The sequence below is a fragment of the Podarcis tiliguerta genome (genome assembly GCF_965153285.1).
Source record: "Podarcis tiliguerta genome assembly, chromosome: 8".
Classification (NCBI taxonomy): domain Eukaryota; kingdom Metazoa; phylum Chordata; class Lepidosauria; order Squamata; family Lacertidae; genus Podarcis; species Podarcis tiliguerta.
Window position 1 is genome coordinate 32,792,410 of NC_139541.1, and position 22,718 is coordinate 32,815,127.

General features: G+C 40.0%; 1 protein-coding gene across 14 annotated transcripts in view; it reads right to left on the bottom strand.

Annotated features, from left to right (window-relative positions):
- The window catches only part of CHD9 (chromodomain helicase DNA binding protein 9), a 73,552-nt gene extending 50,924 nt beyond the window's left edge, over positions 1 to 22,628 (bottom strand). For 12 of the 14 annotated variants that reach the window (XM_083451778.1, XM_083451779.1, XM_083451795.1 and 9 more), the window contains exons 1-4: positions 22,143 to 22,628; positions 13,628 to 13,730; positions 12,796 to 12,887; positions 6,550 to 8,143 (exon numbers count right to left, since the gene is read on the bottom strand). In XM_083451778.1, coding sequence (XP_083307904.1) covers positions 6,550 to 7,980 — 1,431 coding nt within the window. In that variant the 5' untranslated portion in view covers positions 7,981 to 8,143; positions 12,796 to 12,887; positions 13,628 to 13,730; positions 22,143 to 22,628. Of the gene's footprint in view, positions 1 to 6,549; positions 8,144 to 12,795; positions 12,888 to 13,627; positions 13,731 to 20,232; positions 20,400 to 22,142 lie in introns of all 14 variants that reach the window. The other 2 variants (XM_083451787.1, XM_083451784.1) reach the window with 2 other exon arrangements.
- Positions 22,629 to 22,718: the final 90 nt, after the last annotated feature.

Sequence of the window (22,718 nt, forward strand, 5' to 3'; positions counted from 1 at the left end):
CTATGTACTTTGTGGTTTTTATTTTGTCATTTTATGTTGTTAACTGTCCTGGGAGCTATGGATGAAGGGTGGTATATAAATTTAATAAATGAAATCATCATCATCACTAATTTTCCAGGATACTTTCTCACAAAAAATAATGCGTGTTTACAGTATCTTACATTAGCAAAACCACATAGATCAAATATAAAATCATGAGAGTTGTGAAAGAAAAACAATGAAGAGTAGTAATACAAAAGAGAGGATACCATAATCTAATGCAAAGAATGAACTTCTGCAAAACACACAAAACAGATTGTGCTGACAGTTTAGGAATCCTTAACAGTGTTAGAAATTCAAATATATAATCTAATCATCAAATGGCACCTTAAACCTAGGTTATGGTCGCCACAATGGAATGTCTAGGTGCCACTGGGGGAGGTGTTAATTATTATTATTGTCATTATTATTCATTTCATTTAAATACTGCTTTATATTTTAAATAACAAATATCAAAGTGGTTTACAACAAATTACAACAAACATCAAATAAAACAATCCGGAATAAAGCAAATTGAAGCTTCAATGAAAATATTTCAGATCCTTCTCTAAGTGACATTTTGCTTTCCCCAGTTGCCAACCTGGTGTCCCTAGATCTCTATGTGATCACAATTGGACCTGCGCCAGTCGCAAAATGCACCTGCTGCCTTGCTAATTTCTAACACTGCAGTAGAATGCATTTTCACTACAAGAGAGAAAAATGTGATGGGATGGAGCAATTTATTGTCTGCAAAATTTACATTGTTCTTAACAAGAGTATCTAACGTTATTTGATTGGCATGAATCACATGACCATTTAAAGAACTTTACATGTGCCATTTCATGTTAGATTTGGGTGAAACATTATGTTTGATATTTACACTTGTATGTTGTTAAAATAAAAAAAATCTACCAGCAAATATCTTGATTATCCCACCTATACTCAAAATATGGATTTTATATTATTTCACAGCTTTCTCGATAAATTTGCAATATAATTAAACACATGCAGTGCAATCACAAGCCTCTTTACTCAGAAGCAAATCCTACTTAATTTAATGAGACTTACTCCTTTATGAGTGTATTTTGGATTGTGGTCATAATATAAAGCTTTGTTTTTCCTCTTATTGGCTCTGTTAAATTTATTTTGGAAGAAACATTGTCATATATGTAAGTTATATACTAGATACAAGTAGTTCTTTAATTTTCCCTCTGCAGACCAACTGAACACTTGGACCACTTATTTTTTGTTTGAAAATCAGAGCACATGTGATAAATTAAGTGATATTTTATAAACTGCAATCTGGCCTCTCTAATGTGATGGATGTCCCTGTTTTTGTAACCACAAATTTCTTAAAAATTGAATATTAAATTTACTTTACCCTCAAGTCAAGATTTGCATTCAACCTGCTTCTGCATTTGGACTTGAGAGCAGCAAGAGGTGTAAATCTCAGCTCACATCAGCACCATATTATGAAAATTACAGGCTCTAAACCAGGGCCTTGTTAGCATGCTTGTTAACCTGGGCTTGGTCAAAAGAGCCTTGATCTTTATTGCCAGAAGAAAAAAAAAATCAATTTTAGGGTCAAGTGCAGAAATTGAGTTTGTCCCACCTTTCAACAAACCAAGGTTTGAAAACTTCTGTTATATTCCTTCACATAACATAAGCTATGCATTTTGGAACACTTCAGTAAGTTTCACTTCTCAGGAATATTAACAGGAAGAAAGGACAAGAATCAGTTCTACTTTCCTAAGTAAGAGACATATGATTGTGAGCTGGTTGAATAAACTGGAATTTTTTGTTGTTGAAACGAGCTACAGTGAACCTTGAGCTTGTGTATTCCCCTCTCTCTTTTATTGCACCAACATATCCATGAGGATATTGGAAGCGTTTACATTTATCCCCCCCCCCAATTATTTTCAGTTTGTCATTGATGAACTGTGATTAATATTAACTTCGGTTTGTTTCTAACAAATCAACTTCAAACCATGGGTTATAAAGGTGATTTAGACGAAAGGGGACCAAAACAAATGAGCCTAAGACTCATTGTGGCTTGTTCCCATTACAGTAAACCATGATTTATCATGATCCCCAAAATGAGTGCTATAGGTACTGAAATTTATTTTACAGCTGTTTCTGAGTATTATTTTTTACTGGATTATTTTAAATCTTAAACCTTGCAAAAGATCTGAGTACAGTGTTTAATATCTTCCAGTTCCAGAGAAATTAAACATACAGTTTAGTTTGGCTTTGATCCTACCCACATCCTCCTTATATACTAGAGTGATCCACAAATTCCAGCCTACCCTCCCCTTCCTGGAATCCACTTCCTGTTTGTACTCTGCTTTGAGTATGCATGGAGGAGGCCAATAGGACGAAAGCTACTGTTAACAACTCTGCTTTCTGTTACTTAGTTTCCTGGCAGAGTGCTAGGCAGCCTGTGCAGTGCAGTACACCAAGTAATAGCTAGGATCGTATTTCACTGCTGGCAGTCATTCCATGCAAATCCAGGACACGGAGGACTCATACTAACAAAGAATTGACAAGAAAGACAACAAACAACCACCAAGGTCTAACTTGTGACTTTAGAAACATTATATTAATAAAAATGGATAAAACATTTTTGTAATATACTTACAATGTAAAAGGTGAGCTGACAACTTAGAAATTTGTCCATACCCCATGTACCAAAAGAATTTGTAAAGAACATTACTGGGAAGAATTTGTATCTTTTAAATATGTTACATTATTATATGCAGGATTTAATTTGTGCAGGCCAAAATTTAAAGCAACAAGTAAAAAATGGGCTACAGTACAAGGTGTCATGGAGTAATTTTATTATTTTGAATAATAAAAGAGGACAAATTAAATGTCACTGATTTCTTAACATATTTAGCAAATGTTATCTCCCTCTCTGCACTGATATTAATGAGAAAAATTAGGTGTTGACATTTTAGGTGCCGCTTATGAAAAACTGTAGGCTTTTTTGAAACTTGCACCTGCATTTATAACTTTCAAAATATTGTTAGCAATTTCTGACTTTTAACTGACACCTATTAACCATCGTAGCACCCATCAACCTTCTTCATAAGGTCTCATTTACATATCCATGTCATTTTGTAGCATCCATAGATGCATCCACATAACTGGAAATTTATCTTGCTTATTTTTTCATCAGAGCTTAATAACATAAGCCAACGTCTAAAAGCACCAAGTCAGTAATATTTCAAGCAATGTCAATGTTACCACATTTTCATTTCTCTCATGCTAAAATTTGCTTCACTAGCAGCCTTCACCAGCTTTAGCTTTGCATTTTAGCACTAGCTTGGTAGTCATAGCTGAAAAGATATAGCAGACAGGTGAGTGCACAGAATTCCATGCAAGTGAATGAAATGCTTCGTCTCTCTTCTGCACCAAGCACAGAAACCAAAAGGGCTACTAGAGAAGGGAAGTTCCTTCCTCTGAATCCAGCAGGGCTCTGCACTACTCACTCTGTCATCCTCTAGCAGGCAGAGTAACTTTTTTTTTTTTTTGCAGGCTAGTAGTTTATTTTCAAGGCTGATGAGGTTACTGGCAAAACACTGATTTCACTTCTCCTAATGGTGTACTTCCTAACAGACATTCTAGGAACAGCAAGCTCTGCAACTCAAAACTTCTAAAATAACCGCTCACCTGGTCATAACTGACAATTAAGAATTACATTCAGGGAAGCTTTTGGAAGAGTTGCTTTTTCTTGTCTTTCGGGTAAAACATAAACAAATGTAGATACAGTGGTACCTCTGGTTACATACTTAATTCGTTCCGGAGGTCCGTTCTTAACCTGAAACTGTTCTTAACCTGAAGCACCACTTTAGCTAATGGGGCCTCCCACTGCTGCTGCTGCGCTGCCGCCGAATGATTTCTGTTCTCATCCTGAAGTAAAGTTCTTAACGTGAGTACTATTTCTGGGTTAGCAGAATCTGTAACCAGAAGCGTCTGTAACCTGAAGTACCACTGTATGTGTGTGCAGGTGGGAAAGTAAAACTATTTAGGATGTAAGCAACTAAATCATGGGTTTAACTCAGGTGCACTAACTTTTTTGGGACTGACGGATGCAGTGAGGATTGGCCACACCTAAACTGCCACATGCCACACACACAACAATCCACATGCTCAGCAGAGAAGGGGGATGGATGAGCAGTCTGCAAACATGCAAGCAAGCAGTCAGAACGGGGGTGGGGGATTGTTTCAGTAGACACATACTCATTCAGCATTTTTCTTTCTCAGGGCAGCACTGGTAGTGGAGGATATCCTACACCAGGATTGCCCTGATGACGATAAAATACACTATCGTTCAGCTCAGATGGTTTCATTCAGCTCTTATCACAAATCTCAATGTTACTTTGAGATGCTTGCTTCATTTGGCTCCCACTGAGGTATTCTGAAAAGATGATACCTCATGATTGTCCCTAAGAGCAGATGCTTCAGCTGAACTCTAGATATTATCTTTTTAATAATACAGGTAACTTGCAACTTACACACATTTACTCATGTGGATTCAGCTATACATGCTTGGCTATAAAAAATAAAAACATTTTAAAAGGGGGCGGGCATCCAGGAAAAAAGACTTTGCCAATCCCACCTGCCTTTGAACACAATCTGTTTTGACTATATGAAATTTGGTTTACGCGCTATCCCCAGAACATAATCAGCAAAATGCAGTTCACCTGACATTAGCAGAAAGTTTACCAGTATGTGGAAGAGCAAAATATCAGCAAGGTCAGAAAGCTTAGGGATGCAGTTTTGGGACAAAAACAGCCAGAGAATGGAATGGACACAGCAGGAACCATCTGCTAAGTGCAAAGAGAGTTAAACATGACCTCACAAAGCTGGTGTGCATGTTTCTGGGGCTCACATAAAACTTTTGAAGGTCAAGAACTTGAGGCCAGGCTACCTAAGGGATGGCCTCGTTCCATATATCCCTGCCCAGCCAATGCACTCCTCAGAAGGGGCATGGTTGAGAATTCTGCATGCCCCAGAAGTTCACCCCAAACGGCTTTTGTGTTACAACTCTAGCCCTCTAGAATCAATTACCAGCTGGAATTAGGCAGGCGTCTTGAGTCTTGATGCTTAGCTGGCTACTAAAAATGGTCAGTGGCTTCAGAGTGTGAAGTGGTTTACAAATTTGTAAATGAAAATAAATTGCCTGTGAGTTAGGCACCCTTGCTTAAATTGAAGATTAGGATGGCCAGCATAATAATTAGTGTTTGACATATCACTTCTGTTCATACAAATGATTATCTTGTCACCCATTGTGCAGAATTTTGAATGCTCGGTGATCTCATATTTAGGGCTCATGAGCAATATCATTTATGTTCCCTAGACATTCTACCATATTAATCATTGTGACCTTAAAGACTTAATGATTTAACAGCATCAAGTACCTCTGCCATCTAACTGTTATGCAGTTAACTACTGCTAAGCAACACCTGCCTTCAAAGAAAAGAAAGATGCATTCTTCTAGATTCATGCTATGCTTAACACATGAGAAAAAAGTATTTTACAGCCCAAAAAGGAAATAGACCAATGAAATATAAAGAATATACTACACCAGTATTTGGTCATGCCAAAATGTCAAAAAGCATACTCTCTTGGAAAATTTATGCTCAAATAGCAGTCACTATTAATAACAGATTTGAAATCAAAGGGATGTTTTATGCTCACTACTATAAATTACACCATAATTTGCTCCAAAATGTTTTCAAAGTAAATACTAGGTTCTCATAATAAAATATTAAAATCCACAGCCACCTACATAAATAGAAAAAACAGAATCCAGTATTTCCATCAATATTATATATTGCTGATATTTGTTACATTTTTGATTATATATATATATGTTTGTGTGTGTGTGTGTGTGTGTGCATATATATTCAATTCTGCTTATAAATTTAAACAATAATAGTTATATATACAACTCTTCATGGCAACAATGTTCAAAGCTAGAGTCATACCTCTATGTGTTATTAAAAAGACCATAAAGGTGTTTTATAACTTCAATTAATTTGAGATGGGGGAGAAAAAACAAAGCAAGCAGCATTATAAAGCTTATTTCTCAACACTTTTTTGTAATTTTTTTTCTTCCAGTTTATACCACAAAACTCAACAGTTGGCAGTAATGAAAGCAAAAATAACAGTCTGCCAAGTCGTACAGAAACAAACTGAAATGTGTATTCAATTTTGGAAGATATGGCAGAATGCTGTATTTTCTGAGATGGAAGACACTGTAAAGTGAAGTGTGCAAAAGGCATTTAGAGCTAAGATTTAAATGCTATTTAGTATTCCATCTCAAACAGCCAAAAAGTTATAAAAACCTCTCCAACCCACCCCCTTTTTAAACAGGATCCTATACTTCAGGATAGTTCTTCTTACTAATGGATTATGGTTCTGCCTCCTTATATTGGTTGAACTACTAACTACTTTTGACTAATTGCAAGGTAAAAATGAACTAGCTACAGCAAAATATAACCCTCCCAGAAAAGCATTACCTACCTGCCCTTGAGCATTTACACGCTTTCGCTCTTGCAGGTGTTGATTAGAACTAGGAGGATACCAGGGATGATTGCAATTTTGAGTCTGAGTCCGAACAAGGTGGGAGGGCTCTGTCACTTGTGGGGTAACATGGTGTTCTAGGTGGTGTTCTAACTCATTACTTGAGCTGTCCTGCACAAATGTAGATTCACTGAACTGGGGAAGGAGATCTTCCTGAAGGAGAGTTTCTGGATCAAGTTCCGTAAATGATTCAGCTTGAGATTCGACTTGATGAAGCAAATTCTCATCCAAAGACGAAAAACCATTGCCTTCTATAGGATCACTGAAATAGCTCAGCTGAGGACCAGAGCCAGCAGGGGCAGAAAAATTAATGTTCACTGCAGACAGTTTTGAACCACTGAAGCTGCCCCGAGGATGTGCTGAATGCAACACATGGAAATTATTTGAATTTAAAGATGGACTTGAGTTAAGGAGGTTATCTGTATTTTCTTGCTTGGTCCCTATCTGAGAAGCAAAGGCATCACTCTCTGGAAAATCAGATAGAGAATGAGTTTGTTGACTAACAGAAAGAGCTGTAGAAGACTGTAGAAGACTGGTAGGAGAAACATGGTTACTAGAGTAGGAATAAGGAGGTGAAAACTGTGTATTAACAGAGCATGGAGTTATAGTAGGAGAGTGTCCATCAAAGTTTCCGTCTTGAGTCCCACAAAAGTGAGGTGAGTCACTTGCAGTCTGAGAAAATGACTGCACAGAGATAGACTGTTGTGAGTCTGAAAGAGTAGCACCTTGAGGTGCATGAGAAACACTGGTTCTATGTGGAACAGACGCATTAACCTCCATGAAGTTTTCTGACTGACTTTGAGTGTCCTCTCCTGCATTGATGCCATTTCTGTTTTGCTGCGACTGCAATGAGGCACACGGATGGTGCTGTTCGCTGGCCTGAAATAAGGCAAAATCATGGTGTGCTACAAAGCTTTTGTTCTGCTGCATAGATTGTGAACGACCTTGGTGAAAAGGGGATCCATTCTGATTTGAAACACTGCTAGAAGTTTGGTGTCCCCACATTGGGCTTCCATCTGCCACATCAGGAAACATCCCATTGGTTTGGCTTTGGGGATGGATGGGTGAGCAATTAAACTCAGAGTGTGGTGATAAAACATTTTCAGCTGGGCTGCTGAAGGACTGGTTTACTTGAAGTTTCAATGAATCATACTGATTTAGCTGCCCAAATTCATTTATCTTTTGTTGAGTTTGCGTTTCCTGCACATGGTTTAACGAGTCGATGTGTAAAGGTTCAAACTCTGCACCCAAGTTCAATTCATCAACAAGTGAAACAGGTCCAGTTTGTACAAAAGCATCATCAGACAAACTTTCTAAGGTATCACTAAAGAGGTTGGCATCATCAAAAAAGTCCATCATAGGATCTGTCATCTTGATATATCTGTGCTAGTTTGACACTACTCCAAATGGAGTCAGCTAGCCTTTCGGCAGCACACAGCAACAGAGAATTTGCAGTGGTCAACACCTTATCTAAGCCATGTCCACATCCATTAGCACATTTGAAGAAATAATGTCTTGAAGTGTTTAAAATACCCTAGGCAAGAGGGAAAAAAGCAATTAAGCGGTTACTTTAAAATGTTAATGTATGGGGCTGTATTTTGAATTACCACCGCCCCCCAAATCATGTTTTGTCTCCTGTCATGTGACACTTAAAATACAGAAATGTTGTTGCAGATGTACTGATGTGAACCCAAATTTCCAACTTTCTGATATATTTCCTGAATATGCATGCCACTAATCAATTGCTATAACCATACATATGTCTGCATTAGACACGTAACCTTTTTCCTATATAGGAACACAAGCTGAAATCTCAGGTCATGCCTTTTACACAGAAATCTTATCTGCTTAGGGGAGCAGTTATTAAAGCGTTCTAGTCACCTCCATATACAAAAGCAAAGACAAAAGCAGGATAACTTAATCTTCAGTTAAATGCCCAGAACATTTCAGAAGGAAGGGTTGGTAGATACTGGGAAAACCTGTGTTTGTCCATGATACTGAAGGTAACTATCTGGTTAAAAGAGTGTAACTACTCATTGTATGCATAATAATGCATGCAGTTAACAATCAATTGTGTCATATCTACAACACTTGATTTCATAACATTATTTTGCCGCCACTTCATTCTTTTACATAGAAAAGGAGCCTTTAAATAAATGTTTGACAAACAATCATGGATTCAATTTTAAGAGATGGTTGTAGAGTTTGATGTTTTATTATAGTTGAATAAATCTGTCAATCTTTAAAAAAACTAGTTTCAAAAATATTGATTTTTATTCACCATGGTTTATTGGGACAAAAACAAGTTGACAGACTGCAATGCTGTGTTATCATAAGTATCATATAAAGGGCTTCCACAGTGACTGCAAAACAATCTTCAACCATATCAATATGGATTTTAAAATGACTGCTCTAAAATAAATGAGCTGTAAATTTCACCAATATATAATGTGAAGTATGTGGTTTAGCATGATGGGAAAGAACTTAAGGTTCAAATGTTTCCTCCTAACATCACCATCCCTGCCACTCCCCCTCCTCTTTCAGTGCATTTGTAAGTAGGAGATTGTGAGCTTTCTCTTCTGATTTGACTTAACCACAGTTTAGCATTAGATCATAATTCTAACCTTTGGTTAATCTGAACTACAGTTTGTTGAAACAAGCTAGCTTTCTAAACAATGATGTCAAATTAGCCATGTGGCTTGTTTGAAAAAAGTCATTGTAAACCTAGTTTTTCAGGTCTGATGAAACTACTTGTTAAGCAAAAGCTAAACCCCCAGAATCCATAATTCCTACCAGATGGGAGAAAATGTGAACCCAAGGGCTTGCCTAGGATCATTCACATCATGTTACACTATGGTTTAATATGATGTCTGAACATAGCCAGTGTCTTTCTGTTGATTTCCTCCTTGGTACATCATACTTAAAACTATAAAGTTTATTTATATTTGCAGGCTGTCTCCTCCCATCATCTCAGTAAATGTCATGACAATCCTAGCTCAGGAAGCTCATGCTACTTTTTAAAATAAGATTTATTACAGCTTCTTACTTTTAAAAAATGTATTCTTTCAAGGAATTTGTTGATTTGTTGTCAAAAGGGCTATAACAAGTTTCTGTAAATCTATTTTATTTGCAATGATCTGAAACTTCAAGATAATGTGGATCAATACTGGATTTTAACTATTTATGTTTTTGTTTGTCAGTGACATTACTGTTATGACTCAGTTCAGTATTAGAAGGGGATTAGACAAATTCATGGATGGTAAAGTAATCAATGACTACTAGCCATGCGGGCTATGTACTACCATCACTATGGAGGCAGTTGCTGGAAATCATAAGAAAATAATGCTGTTCTTGCAGGCTTCCCATAGGTGTTGAGTTGGCACTGTGAAAACTTTGGTTTGATACATTTTTGTGACATTTTTTGATCTTAAGATAAGTGGAGGGTTTTTATAGTTTAATCCCTACCAAACTGCTGAACTTTCAAGCAGTTTTACAGGAAAATAAATCTTCAAAATTTATCAGGTTCATCTACTCACATTTTGAGGATGTATACAATCATTTAACATAAGTGTTCAATCTTCCACCTCAGGTAGAGTCATAATACATTCTACACATTATCTAACATTTCTGCATTATAATTTATGTTGCAGCAACACAAAAACTGTCCATATCAATTAATTTGGCTACCATGGTAGTTCCTACGTAAACAAACTATATCAGCATATCCATTTCATAGCTCTTGACTAAAGTAATGCCCCTTAACTTCAGTACAGTCACTTAAGGCTTTTCAGTTAACCATATGTAAAAAAGCAAATAAGCAAGTCCAAGACCACAGAACTGTAGAATTGGAAGGGACCCCAAGGGTCCTCTAGTCCAACCCCCTGCAAGGCAGGAATCTCAGTTAAGGCATCCATGACAGATGGCCATCCAACTTCTGCTTAATCCAGAAATATCTAGCCAATGGAAGCTACTGCTGTTATGAATTGCCACTGCAGTTATATTGAATACAATTAAGTTTTAACATAACTGTCACCAATTGTGGATAGTATCCAATGCATTTATTCTGTTAACACAAAGTTTCCACTTTCACAATGGCTCTGTACCCCTTCCTCTCTGCCGCCACCCTACCCAAATCTATTCTAGAGATTTGGGGGAGCCCCAAGAACAGATTTAGCGGGCACATGTGGAAAGAAGACAGAGAGGAACTTCAGCTGTCCTTGCACTAACTGTACGACTTCATGGAATACCACACTGTATTTTTTGCATTTCATTTCTATCTGACCTCACTGTTTATATTTTTTCTCTACCTGCAACCTGGGCATGCATATCAGTATGGACTTACTATCTGAAAGTACTACTCTGTTTGCAGAGATGTAAAACAATGAAACTGTTCCAAGAAATATAGATCAATGCTAACAGCATTTATCATTGAAGTTCCTATGTTACAAGGATTTATACAAGGTCCAGAATAGAAATTCCATTTAAAATGCTAAATTATCATCAACAAAATAATCCACAAAATCCAAATTACAAAAGATTTATCAGTGTCATCTGCTCCAACATCCCAGAGAATTCTATCCAAGATTAAATTGCTTAACATTTCAGTCTACAAAAGTACGCATTATTATCCTAAATAATTTTCCTGGAATTTCAAATGTAACTTACTTCCAAGTAACACAGAGCAAACTTTAAGAATCAAGTTTTATTTAAATCACTGCCATTTACTTCAGCTGGAACTTCAATGAGATGCAGGAAGATTTTCTGCAAGTTCAATGGAGTTCAGGGGCTACTCCTTCCCACTGCAGTCATTGTGCCCCTTTTCACAACACATGCAGCACGAAAAGCCATGGAAAATCTGCAGTGTGTTTGTGTGTGTGTAAAAAAGGCAGACTGGAATTGCCTGAGCATCTGCACAGGAGTCTTAGAAGCCTGAATTTTAAGAAGACAGTGTAAAGCATAGTATTCTGAGGATTATCAGTTAATCATATATACTCTTTTAATGTCCAAGAGTGATAATAATTGCTTGAGCATGTGTATTTCCCAAAAGGCATTCATTAAAATTCAGGAAGTATCATTCTGCCTTTTTTAAAAATCCTGTTTTTATTTGGTAAGTGTATTAGCATCCATTCATTCAGCTTACATCCACTGCACTGACAGATCTGAAAGTTTCCTGAAATGAGAAATTTGAGAAAATATCCACATCTATCAGTGCAAAGAATGCAAGATAAAAAACCAGTTCCTTAGTTTACTTCATGCTGGAATTACTGGTGAACTGAATTGCATAAAAGAGAGCATACAACATCGATTCCTACTTTAGCCAATTGTCCCTGGAAAATATTGAAGGCCAGGAACACAAATTATCTATTACCCACGGGAATCTATATATGTCATCTTTGTAATTCAATGACATGGTAGAAAAATAGGTACCATATTTTTCGCCCTATAAGGCGCACTGGCCCATAGGACGCACCTCATTTTTTGGGGGGGGGGGAATGAATAAAAAAAAATTATCCCCCCCCCAGCCGCGGGGCTGGGGAGGGGGAAGCCCAAGCTTCCCCCGACCCCAACCCCCAGAACAGGCTGCCGCCCCAAGCCTTGCGCGCCCGGCGGGACCTCCCGCCGGGCGCACAAGGCTCGTGGACACCTGCCTGAAGCACGGGGCGTCCTCCAGAGGACGCCTCGTGCTTCTGGCTGCAGGCTGCCGCCCCAAGCCTCGCGCGCCCGGCGGCACCTCCCGCCGGGCGCGCAAGGCTTGCACACACCTCCCCGAAGCATGGGGCATCCTCCGGAGGACGCCCCGTGCTTCTGGCTGCCGCCCGAAGCCTCGCACGCCCGGCGGGACCTCCCACCGGGCACGCGAGGCTTGCGGATAGCTTCCTGAAGCGTGGAGAGCGAGAGGGGTCGGTGCGCACCGACGCCTCTCGCTCTCCAGGCTTCAGCGAAAGCCTGCATTCGCCTCATAGGAAGCACACACATTTCCCCTTCATTTTTGGAGGGGAAAAAGTGCGTCCTATAGGGCGAAAAATATGGTAATTTGAAACCACCTGTTTAGATGACAATTAACCTGGCAGAGCCACAATATAACTGGACAGAAGTTGTATACAATGCTTAGAGCTCAGATAGGGTAGAATTTGTTGGTCTTTCATTTGATGTTAAATTTGGTGAAATAATCAAAATAATCCTTACCCATTAATATGAAGTGCATTTCCATTGCAAATGTCTTACATAATCCTAGGAAATCATTCACCCCCAAAAGGTAATTCATTAGTATTAGTGATCTGAAAGACAAATTACAGTACTGTATTAAAGAAAACCACAAATTTTCAAACTAATTGCTTGCTTCAGTTGACTTCAAATACCATATACTTGATTAGGAATGCTATCTGAAATACGTCACAGCCTAAAAGTAGAAAAACTGGATGCCCAAACTAAATATTCCACAAGTACAAATATAAACTATAACTGACAACAGACTCACTCAGATCAAAACAAAAGAAAACAACAACTTGTGTGCTAGTGCATCATCCCATTTTATCATTATTGCACTGGTTGAACAGCTGTACTTCAGTCGGTCTCAATGATGGCACATGTCCTGTCACCACAAACCTCAAATAAGTAAATACTTAAATACTGTCCCAGAGCCTCTTCTTGTAATCAAGGAAGACATGTCATTCAGCTGTAAGGCTCACAAGATGACCTCATGTGCATAAGCCATGGTTTATGTCAGGGATGCAGTATTTATATGTTCTATCAGATATGTTCCTATGAGACACTGTTTGGTTACCTGCTTAGGCAGAGGCTACTGAAGACCCATAAATCTCCAGGACAGTCAGTTTAAAACTACTCCCTCTTGTCATTTAGCAAATAAAAATAACCACCTAGATGTGGCACACACTATTCAACATTACTAGAGTTAAAATATAGATCTGCAATCACCTGAGCAATTAATACATTTTGTTGAATGATTCTAAGACAGATGCTTGATAAATACATTCTAGCTTCAGAACAATCACCATACCATTTGGTGTAAAAATTGGTTCCCTTTGGTGGGTTACACTGTGTCACATTGTGGTCAATCACAAATACTTCCTTGTAGCAATACTGTCAGTACAGCAGAAGAACTGGGAAAGAAAAAAGGGGAAAACCCAGATTATTATGAAGATTAAGATAGAGCCACCACATAACCAATCTGCAAGACAAAAACAGCTAACAGTCTGCAAATAACCTTGTAGCCTTTTTAATAAGTATTTCTGAGGTGATATGCAAAATACATAACATGCTAGTCAGATAAATGTGTGTGTATACATATATATTTAATATCAAACATTGATCATGTATGTATGCATTACAACCTCAGGAATATTTATTTGAAGTTCTCAAGAAAAATACATAACTACATTTTACATTTCTGCTTATACTATGATCTATATTTATCTGTAAATATTTTAACATGACATTCATTATATGCCTTAAGCTGTCTTCTAATTCCAAGCTCTTTAATTAGGACCCATTATTTCCCCCATTTCCGTGTCTGAGAAGAGTGAGAAACTTTTCTTAACAAAGCAAGGATCATAGACAATTATTTGAACACACTCAGAAATGATAACAAAGTTGGTTTATATGAACAGGAAATTATAAAATATTTGGAAATTCAGAGGCCAAATTTTCCTCTCCTCTTCCCTCCACAAAATACAAGAGATACATAATACATGCATGAATACAAGTGCTTTGGACAAAATTTCTCCAAGACCTACACCATACTTAGTAATACTAAGTCAAATGCTTAGTCCTCAAAATACTCAGGATGTACTGCCTACATATGATAGCTAGAAAATATACCTGGCTATTAGCTTCTGGTGCAAACAATATTTTCCAATTCTGTCAAATCAATATTTTTCAATGATAATTATTTACTGAATAAAGGCAGATGAGTCAGAGAGAGAGAGAGAGAGAGAGAGAGAGAGAGATTCGTTGGTTGGACAGGTGGCAACCAACGAAACAGCCTTTTCTGGAGTGGTACCCTGGTCCTGGAATGCTTTCTTCTGCTTTGCTTAACTGTTTTTTTATTGGTTCAAGCTTTTAATAAATAACAACTGGATATAGGCTTTTTTTACTGTTTTATTAAGTTTAATGATTATATTGGTAGTATTTTTATAATTATTATTTTTTCAACCAAATTTTGTAAGGTTTCTGACTCCTAAGGCAGTTTTGTAAATCAGCATTACTTCTATTTCCACCCCCAGTGGAAAATACAGGAATGTGAGACTCTGCTGACATATTGACAACATTATATTTAAGATGTTTAAAACTATAAGAAATTAACTGATGAAATGAACCTCAATGACTGCCCCAACATTAGCTGTCAGTTGAGATAAAAATATTCAAAGTGTCTTGCACTGTTAGAAACTTAATCTAAGGCTACAGCTACAAGTAGAAACAAACTGACCAGTGATCTGACTCAGAAGGTCTTTTCTTAAATGATATATGTAAGTTTTTCAGAAACCAAGACAAGGGTTTCTATAACATTATACTTGCAAGCTTACTGGTAAAGAAAGATTGTTACCTTATTTGTTACTGAATGAAATATTGTTTGTAGCATTTCCAGAACAAAACAGAAAGGCTTGTAAAGTTGTCTACACATGGTTTTCTAAAACGTTAAGAGCCAGCTTCCTTCCTTTATTTCCACAAGTTGTGGCTAGAAATTTTAATACAAACTTTTATTTTCTAGTAATTTTGGAAGGTTCTTACTTAGCATTCTAAATCCTGGATCTACCATGCTGAATGGGGTTTGAATGAGGTGGAGATTCCCCTCTGTGCAGCTCTATCAGAATGCTCCAGTGCACCCGGCTAGTGGAAAGCTTCTGCTGGCAGATAGAGGTATCCTCCAGAGCAGAGAGGTGGACCTGGCCAAGTGCAAAATCCGTTGGACCCAGAGCTAGCCCTCCTGTCGTCATGTGACAGCAAAAGGCCCATCCCATCACCTTTCACTGTGCCAGTTTGGAAGCTGTTGTAGCAAAGAAACATTCTTCCTGATTCACTCACATTCTACTTATCTGGCAGTTAAGATAAGCAGTAAGAGAGTCTACATTTTTTCCTAGTCAACTTTTCCCAAATTATGGGGGGGGGGGGGAGGAACATGTCAATATTCAATTTATTGTGGAATAAAATGAATCACTGATGATGATTTTACAATTGGAATATTTGGGGGAAATTATAATTGGCCCTCATGGCATCTGCTGCATGGGCAGTTTAGCCCTGTAATCCATTTGAGTTTTAAATTGTTTAGATATAGAATCCTAGACCTTGGGACCATGAGGATCATCTAGTTCAACCCCCTGCAATGCAAGAATTTTCTCCCAATGTGGGGCTTGAACCCATGACACTGAGATTAAGAGTCTCACACTCTACCAACTGAGCTACTCCTCATGTATGTTTCCTCCCTGTTACTTCCAAACCAGACACATTCACTCATTATATACTACATGCTAATTACATACAGGCTATAAAATCATTTTCTTACCACACTTAAATGTAAAGTTTCCAAGTGGAATAGGAGATGCATTTATTTAACATGTTGCTTATGGTATAATTAGTTACAATTTACATTTTAAGCCAGTGAGTACTGGTTCTTCAGCATGAATGTTACCCCCAATGCAAAATTTGCTACAGAAAAGCTAAACAAGTTGGAGACTAATATTCTAACACACAATAAGAATGCTAGGTAAAGGTTTCCAATGGTTCAAATTATTTCCACCTACCAAGTATTTTTTCAAGTGCACATGAACTGACCATTAGCAAAGTATCCTAGAATTACTGCCACCAACAGAAAATTTAGGCTTCTGTTGTGGAAAGTCAGGGGAGATTTTAATCTGACTCCTGGATGGGGGGAAATGGCAGGCTCTACACTCACTTCAACTTTGATTCCAAAACCAAGGCAGTTGATAAACCCTTAAGAAATCACTCAGAATTCTTGTATTCAAACATCTGTCACTTGAGAAAAAAAAGCTTTTTTAAAAAGAGGAAAACATAATCCAATCCAACTCCTAAGAGACTGAGAAATTGTTGGCACTCATCTGTCTTCTATACAATCTGACCCAAGGTCTAAAAAACAGATATGTTTTCTTAAGACCTTTTACAAAACAGGGATATAGAGATGGAAGTATTTCATAACAAGCAATGAAAGGAAAGCCATTGAAATTTTGTGTATTTAAAATAGCATGTGCAGTGTGCTACTTACTTTACAAAACATGAGCAGACTTTTATTAAGAAGAACCCTTACATTAAAGGGCAGGTTCCCTAAGGGTGCAATCCTAAGACTTGAACCTAAACATAATTACATCACAGAAATACAGTACTCCTTATATCAAGTTTTCTTTCTTCAATTTTTTCAGGTATCAGAAAAATAAATATTCTACAAACTCTGAGTTCAAGCAATAGCCTTCCCCTCCCAATTAGTGCTGTGGTCTAAACCACTGAGCCTCTTCTGTGAATCAGAAGGTCGGCGGTTTGAATCCCCACAACAGGGTGAGCTCCCGTTGCAAATTTGCAAATATAAATTAAAATAATGTTTTAAATCAACAACAACTACCCAAACCAGACCAACAAGAACCCATGAGCTTACAGGTACAGTATGTTGATGATAGCTTGGCCTATATATACAGTGGTACCTTGGGTTAAGAGTTAATTCGTTCTGGAGGTCCGTTCTTAAACTGAAACTGTTCTTAACCTGAAGCACCACTTTAGCTAATGGGGCCTCCAGCTGCTGCTGAGCTGCTGCTGCACGATTTCTGTTCTCATCCTGAAGCAAAGTTCTTAACCCGAAGTAATATTTCTGGGTTAGTGGAGTCTGTAACCTGAACCTGAGGTACCACTGTATTAGAAATACTAGAGTAAGTCAGTTCCTTGTCTGCAGATGGAACTTCCAGGTTCACACTATATGGCAAACATAGGAATTCCTGTCTTGGCTACCACATTTTATTTGTTTGGAGAAAGCAGACACATAATGCTGCCCAAAAATCCTGGATTTCACCACTGCTTTCTATAGGCAGCTCTTATTTCTGTCCAGGGGGAGAAGAGAGTCTGAACTGAAAGCAGAGGCCAAGCAAAATATGTGAGTTTCAGTAAAGTCTATGGCAGATAGAGACACTTAAGTATTAGGGTTTCAGTTGACTATGGGCTAGGCGGGGGGTGGGGCAAGGGGGACTGAAGGGCAGGAGAAGAAACTAGCCTGCTCAAGCCCCTGACAGCTTATTGCAGGTATCTTGGAGAGGGCAGGAAATAGGGAAATGACATGTATTCCCTTTTCCACTCTACAAAACCCTACCACCTATATAGCAATGAAATGCTGAGGTTTGACTGAAAGAAAATCATCCACCCTTGAGAGACCTGAACTACAAGGTTCCTATTTGAGGTTCAATGGCACACTGAACAGAAGAACTCCTCTTATAGCACAGAGAGGCCCTTTAGTTGCAAGGTCTCACTTCTATGTTGATTAATAGCAATAAAAGAGTCTATTACACTATTTTGTACAAAAAAGCTACTGAACACAATATATATTTCAAAAATGTGTGAATCTGTCTAGTTTTCCTTTCTGCACCAAGCATTAATGTAACAACGTGCAATATACACTACTGATAGTTCTTTCATTTATGAGATATCAATACAAATGGCAGGCCAATAGTCACAAACTAAGTTTCTAAACAGAGTTTTTGTCAATGTGTGTTTTCATTCCCTATTAATTTCATGAGAATGATCATTTCTGTACTTTCCACATATTTAAAATGAGAAAGAATATCAGTATCAATGTGGTTATTATTGGAAGCAGCTACATGCTGACCAGAAGGAAAATTCCAGTCCCTCTTCTGGATAAGATGTTCCTATGGATGCATCTGATTGAGATATTATTTGTGGTATTGTAACCACATGCAAAAGTTTAATCTACCGCTTAAAGAAAACACACAAGACATAGTGTCAGAAATATCAATGTTTAACTGTCCGTAAACCCTATAACCTAAGATAATTAAGAAAAAGACACGAGGCAACAGGTGGAGCTACAAAGCAGCAATACAAGAAGGTTCTTGGGAAAGATAAACATGACTGCCCTGGATTTTGAACCTCTAGAAAATTTATTCAATATTCACCAACCTTTCTCAAGGACAATCAACTTTCAGACTTTTCAAATATTGGCCAATAGATACTAGCCAACTACTTTTACTTTCACTACACTAATGCTACTGATGGAAAACCACTCACATTCCAAGCCCTTTAAATTTTGTCAGTATCTAGCACATGAGGATTACAGTCTGGAATCCCTACATTACTCCAATTAAATAACCTCCATCAACAGAAATGTCTATATGATGAAGAGTATATACCTCATCCTTTTATTTGGTCTACATAACAGACCTTTATCAAATGGCATAAGCAACTTCATTATCCCTGCTTCCTCATTAGCAGAAGACAGTGCCATCCAAACAGTTTACAATATGTTATTACTCTTTACTCCCACATACTCCCTCAACCTTTTATCTGATTAGATGATTCATGGAGCAGTGTGCTGCACCTAGGCCTGAATTCAAATTTCAGTTCAGAAATGCCAGGTTACACCAGCTTTCCCCATATGTAAAAATAATGATCCAATCTTATCAGACTATGGTCATATTCAATAAAAATATGGTAAAGCACTGTTAAAGAATATATAAATTAACATGTTTTTACACGATTTTAGCCAAAAGTTATTATGCATTCATTTACTTGCACTACTTCTACCATCTAGTGCTAAAGCAATTCCAGTATAATTCTCAAAATAAAAATGAGCACTGGGGCTGCTACTTTCATTCTGAGAAGTTTCTTCTAACTTTTTGTTAACATTCCCAACCACACTGGTCTCAACCCTACTTGCTACATTGTGATCCAATACTAAATTTCTACACTTCTGCCCCCCCCAACTGAAATCAACATGCATTTATCCCAACTTTCCAGCAAGCTGTAAGTAACTTTTCCACCTTTTGACCACCTTTCTATTACAATAGCACACTGGCCCTCAACAGGTGGCTCAGGGCTGGAGGTCCAATCTCAGGATGGTCCTGGCAGAGATGCCACTGCTGTTTTGTTTTGTGAAGAGAAGCAGCCTCCTCCTGCTTGGAGCATGCACTACTGAAAAGCTGTTCCTCCTTCAATTATTTGTCTGCAGGGAGAATACAGTGGGTGGAACAGCACACACTCAGAAGGAAAAGAGAGAGTGACCACTTTTAAGCTAAAATGTAACTCCATGGGTATATTTGGTAGCTGTGTCTTCCTCTGCAGCTCTACTGTCCCTTTACACAGTGCAAGCCTGAGTGTGGCACAATGTACATGCCCAGAGGGCTCTTCCCATTTGTTCTGAGGCTGTATCCCCATATCCCTATGCTTGGCTCCAAGTCATGAGAGACAGGAGAATGGGGGTAGCAATAGCTGCATATCCCACCAGGACTGGGCAGAGGCTCTCCAGGTGCTTGTCTCCTCCTTTGTACATCAAAGTGCTGGGTTGGCAAGGAAGAAGGTAGGTGAACAGGTCATGGAGCACCATGTGTAAAGTGAAGCTGCTTGGTGGCAGAGGATTCAAAAGCACAAGAAAAAGCACACCTTAAACACAGCATTTTCCTTAACATTCCATTTCCTTCTGGGGTGCATGGCTTCAACCCTTAAGCATGAGCTCTGCCCCTTTATCAGTCAGCCCCTCCTCTTGACTGCATGGGTTCTTGGAAGTGGGTCTTGTGTTAGAGACTGGAGTACCAGGTGACAACCAGTTCCTGACAAGCAGAAGATAGTAAATACATTTTATGGAGAAGAGTTGCCAATTTACCAGTAGTAGAAGGCGGCACCAAAGACCATGTGAGAGTATGTAAAATGCATATATGACTTTCTGATCTGGAGATATGACCAGTGGACAATATTTGCCAACCAATGTAGCAGGCAGCCAACCACATCCAAGGCCAACAGAGAAGTATACCTTGCTCTCAAACCTGTTGGAAAGTGGGGTGGTAATTAAAAAGCTACTTCAAACCACCCTAATGACCTCCTCACCATGCAAAACATATCCTTGCAGAGACATTAAAGTAGCCCATCCAGATCAGCACTTGTTTCCCAGTGGCTAAACAGATTCCTCCAAGAGGTCCACAAGCAGGGCATTAAAGTAACAGCCCTCCCTCCCTCCCAGCAGCTGTGATTTAGTGGCATTCTACCTTTTAACTTGGACGTTCTGTGACACCCACTTCAGGAAAAAAAGCACCTCACCAAATTTGATGTGAAGCACATGCCCATCATTTACACCCCCTGTGTGTACACACACACACACACATATTGGGTGGGTGGTGATCTGTGCTCATTACTACCCTAGTTACAGGTAGGTAGCTGTAGTCGAAACAAAATTTAAAAAATCCTTCCAGTTGGTCTCTAAGGTGCAACTGGATATTTTTGTTTTGTCATCACTACCCTATACACTGGTAAGAAGTGCACTGATGGAACAGACCGGAGGCCTTATTTAGCCTTGCATCTAGTCCAGCACTCTGTTCTCATGGTGGCCACAGGAAGCCCACAAGCAGCACATAAGGGCAATAACATTTTCCAGCTCCTAATCCCCAGCAACTGGTATACTGCTATAATAGCACCATATAGCACTATATAGGTATGCTGTAGGCAAAATACACCTGACTATAGATATATGGAGGTAAGCCAGGGATAACTCAAAGAAGAATGGAGAGCATGGAGTGTCTGTGTGGCATAAGAGGGTTGCAATCATTGCTCATTAATTCCCCCCCCCCTTCCAACAAGTAAAAGGACTTCCTTCCCTAAACAGTCTTGGGCTAAAAACTGGTGAAGGAAGAAAGCACTGAAGGCAGAAGGGGGTTGGTAGGAGGGAAGAGCAAAGAAAGGACGCGGGGAAAGAAAGAGGTGGAAGAGAGAGCGAGGGAAAGACAGCTAGAGAAGGTGTGACAGAGAGGCGGCGGCAGCAGCAGCAGCAGCAAGGCCCAAGCTGCGCCTTTCCTCCTCCTCGTGTGAACGCAGAGTGGGAGCAGCAAGAGGGCTCAGGCTGGCCGCGTCGGTCCCTGGAGATGGATGAGGGTGAGGGTGTGCGTGTCGGAAGGGCAAGGCACGGCAGGCCCTCGGCTTCTCACGTACTCACCAAGCCCGCCAGGGCAGCCTCCCTCGCCCTCTCTCTCCCTTTTGCGCGCGCGCGTGTGTGGAAGAGGTGGCGTCTGAGGCGAAGCCCCACGCCCGCCTCGGCTTGACAGCTCGACCCCGGCGGCGGCCACCGCCTGAGAGGACTCGCGGTCCTCCTCCTCCATGTGGTTAAGGGTGGCACAAGGGAGAAGGCGGTGGCGGCGGCAGCAGTGGGCGAGAAGGCGGCCACTCCCCTCTTCCTCAGGGAATCCCCCCATTTCTCTCCCCCCCACCCCACCACCCACCCCGCCTAATTTTTCCCGCCCACTCGGGCTTTCTCCTTCCCTCAGCGCCTCCTTGCCTGAGGGAGGGCAAGAGAAGGAAGCGCTTACCCGGTGGCGGTGGCTGAGCCTGAGGAGGAGGGCGGGTGGCTGGCAGGCTGGCAAAGGCCCTGCCTGAGGCAAGGAGGTGGCGCGGCGGCGGCGGTGGCTGAGGGGAAAGGGGGGCGGGGCGCGACGCGGCGTGATTCGCTCCCTGCCCCCGCCCTCTCCCTGCTCACCCCGAGTCTCCCCCGTCCCCTCCCCTTTCCCTTTCTCGTCGTCGCCCGCCAATAGCCTATTGGCGGAGCCGCCCTCGCCTCCCGCTCCCCCTCCCTCCCTCTCCTCTCTCCTCTCTCCTCTCTCCTCCCGGACTCTCTCTCTCTAGTTCGCGCGCGCCTTCCCTCTCACTAGGGGAAGTGACAGGGGCAGAGAGGGAGAGGGAAGCCGCGCGCGCGCCGCCAACCGCCTGCTCCGCGACCCCAGCCAACCCTGGGAGGGGACACTTTATTCTTCTTCTTCTTTTTTCGGGGGAGGAGGGCTCGCGTGTATGTCTGTTGGCGGTTGGGAGGTGGTGGTTGGTTACGGGTGGTATAAGGTAAGAGAGGAGGGAGGTTGTATTTGCATATTTGTCACCCGCTCGCTGATTGG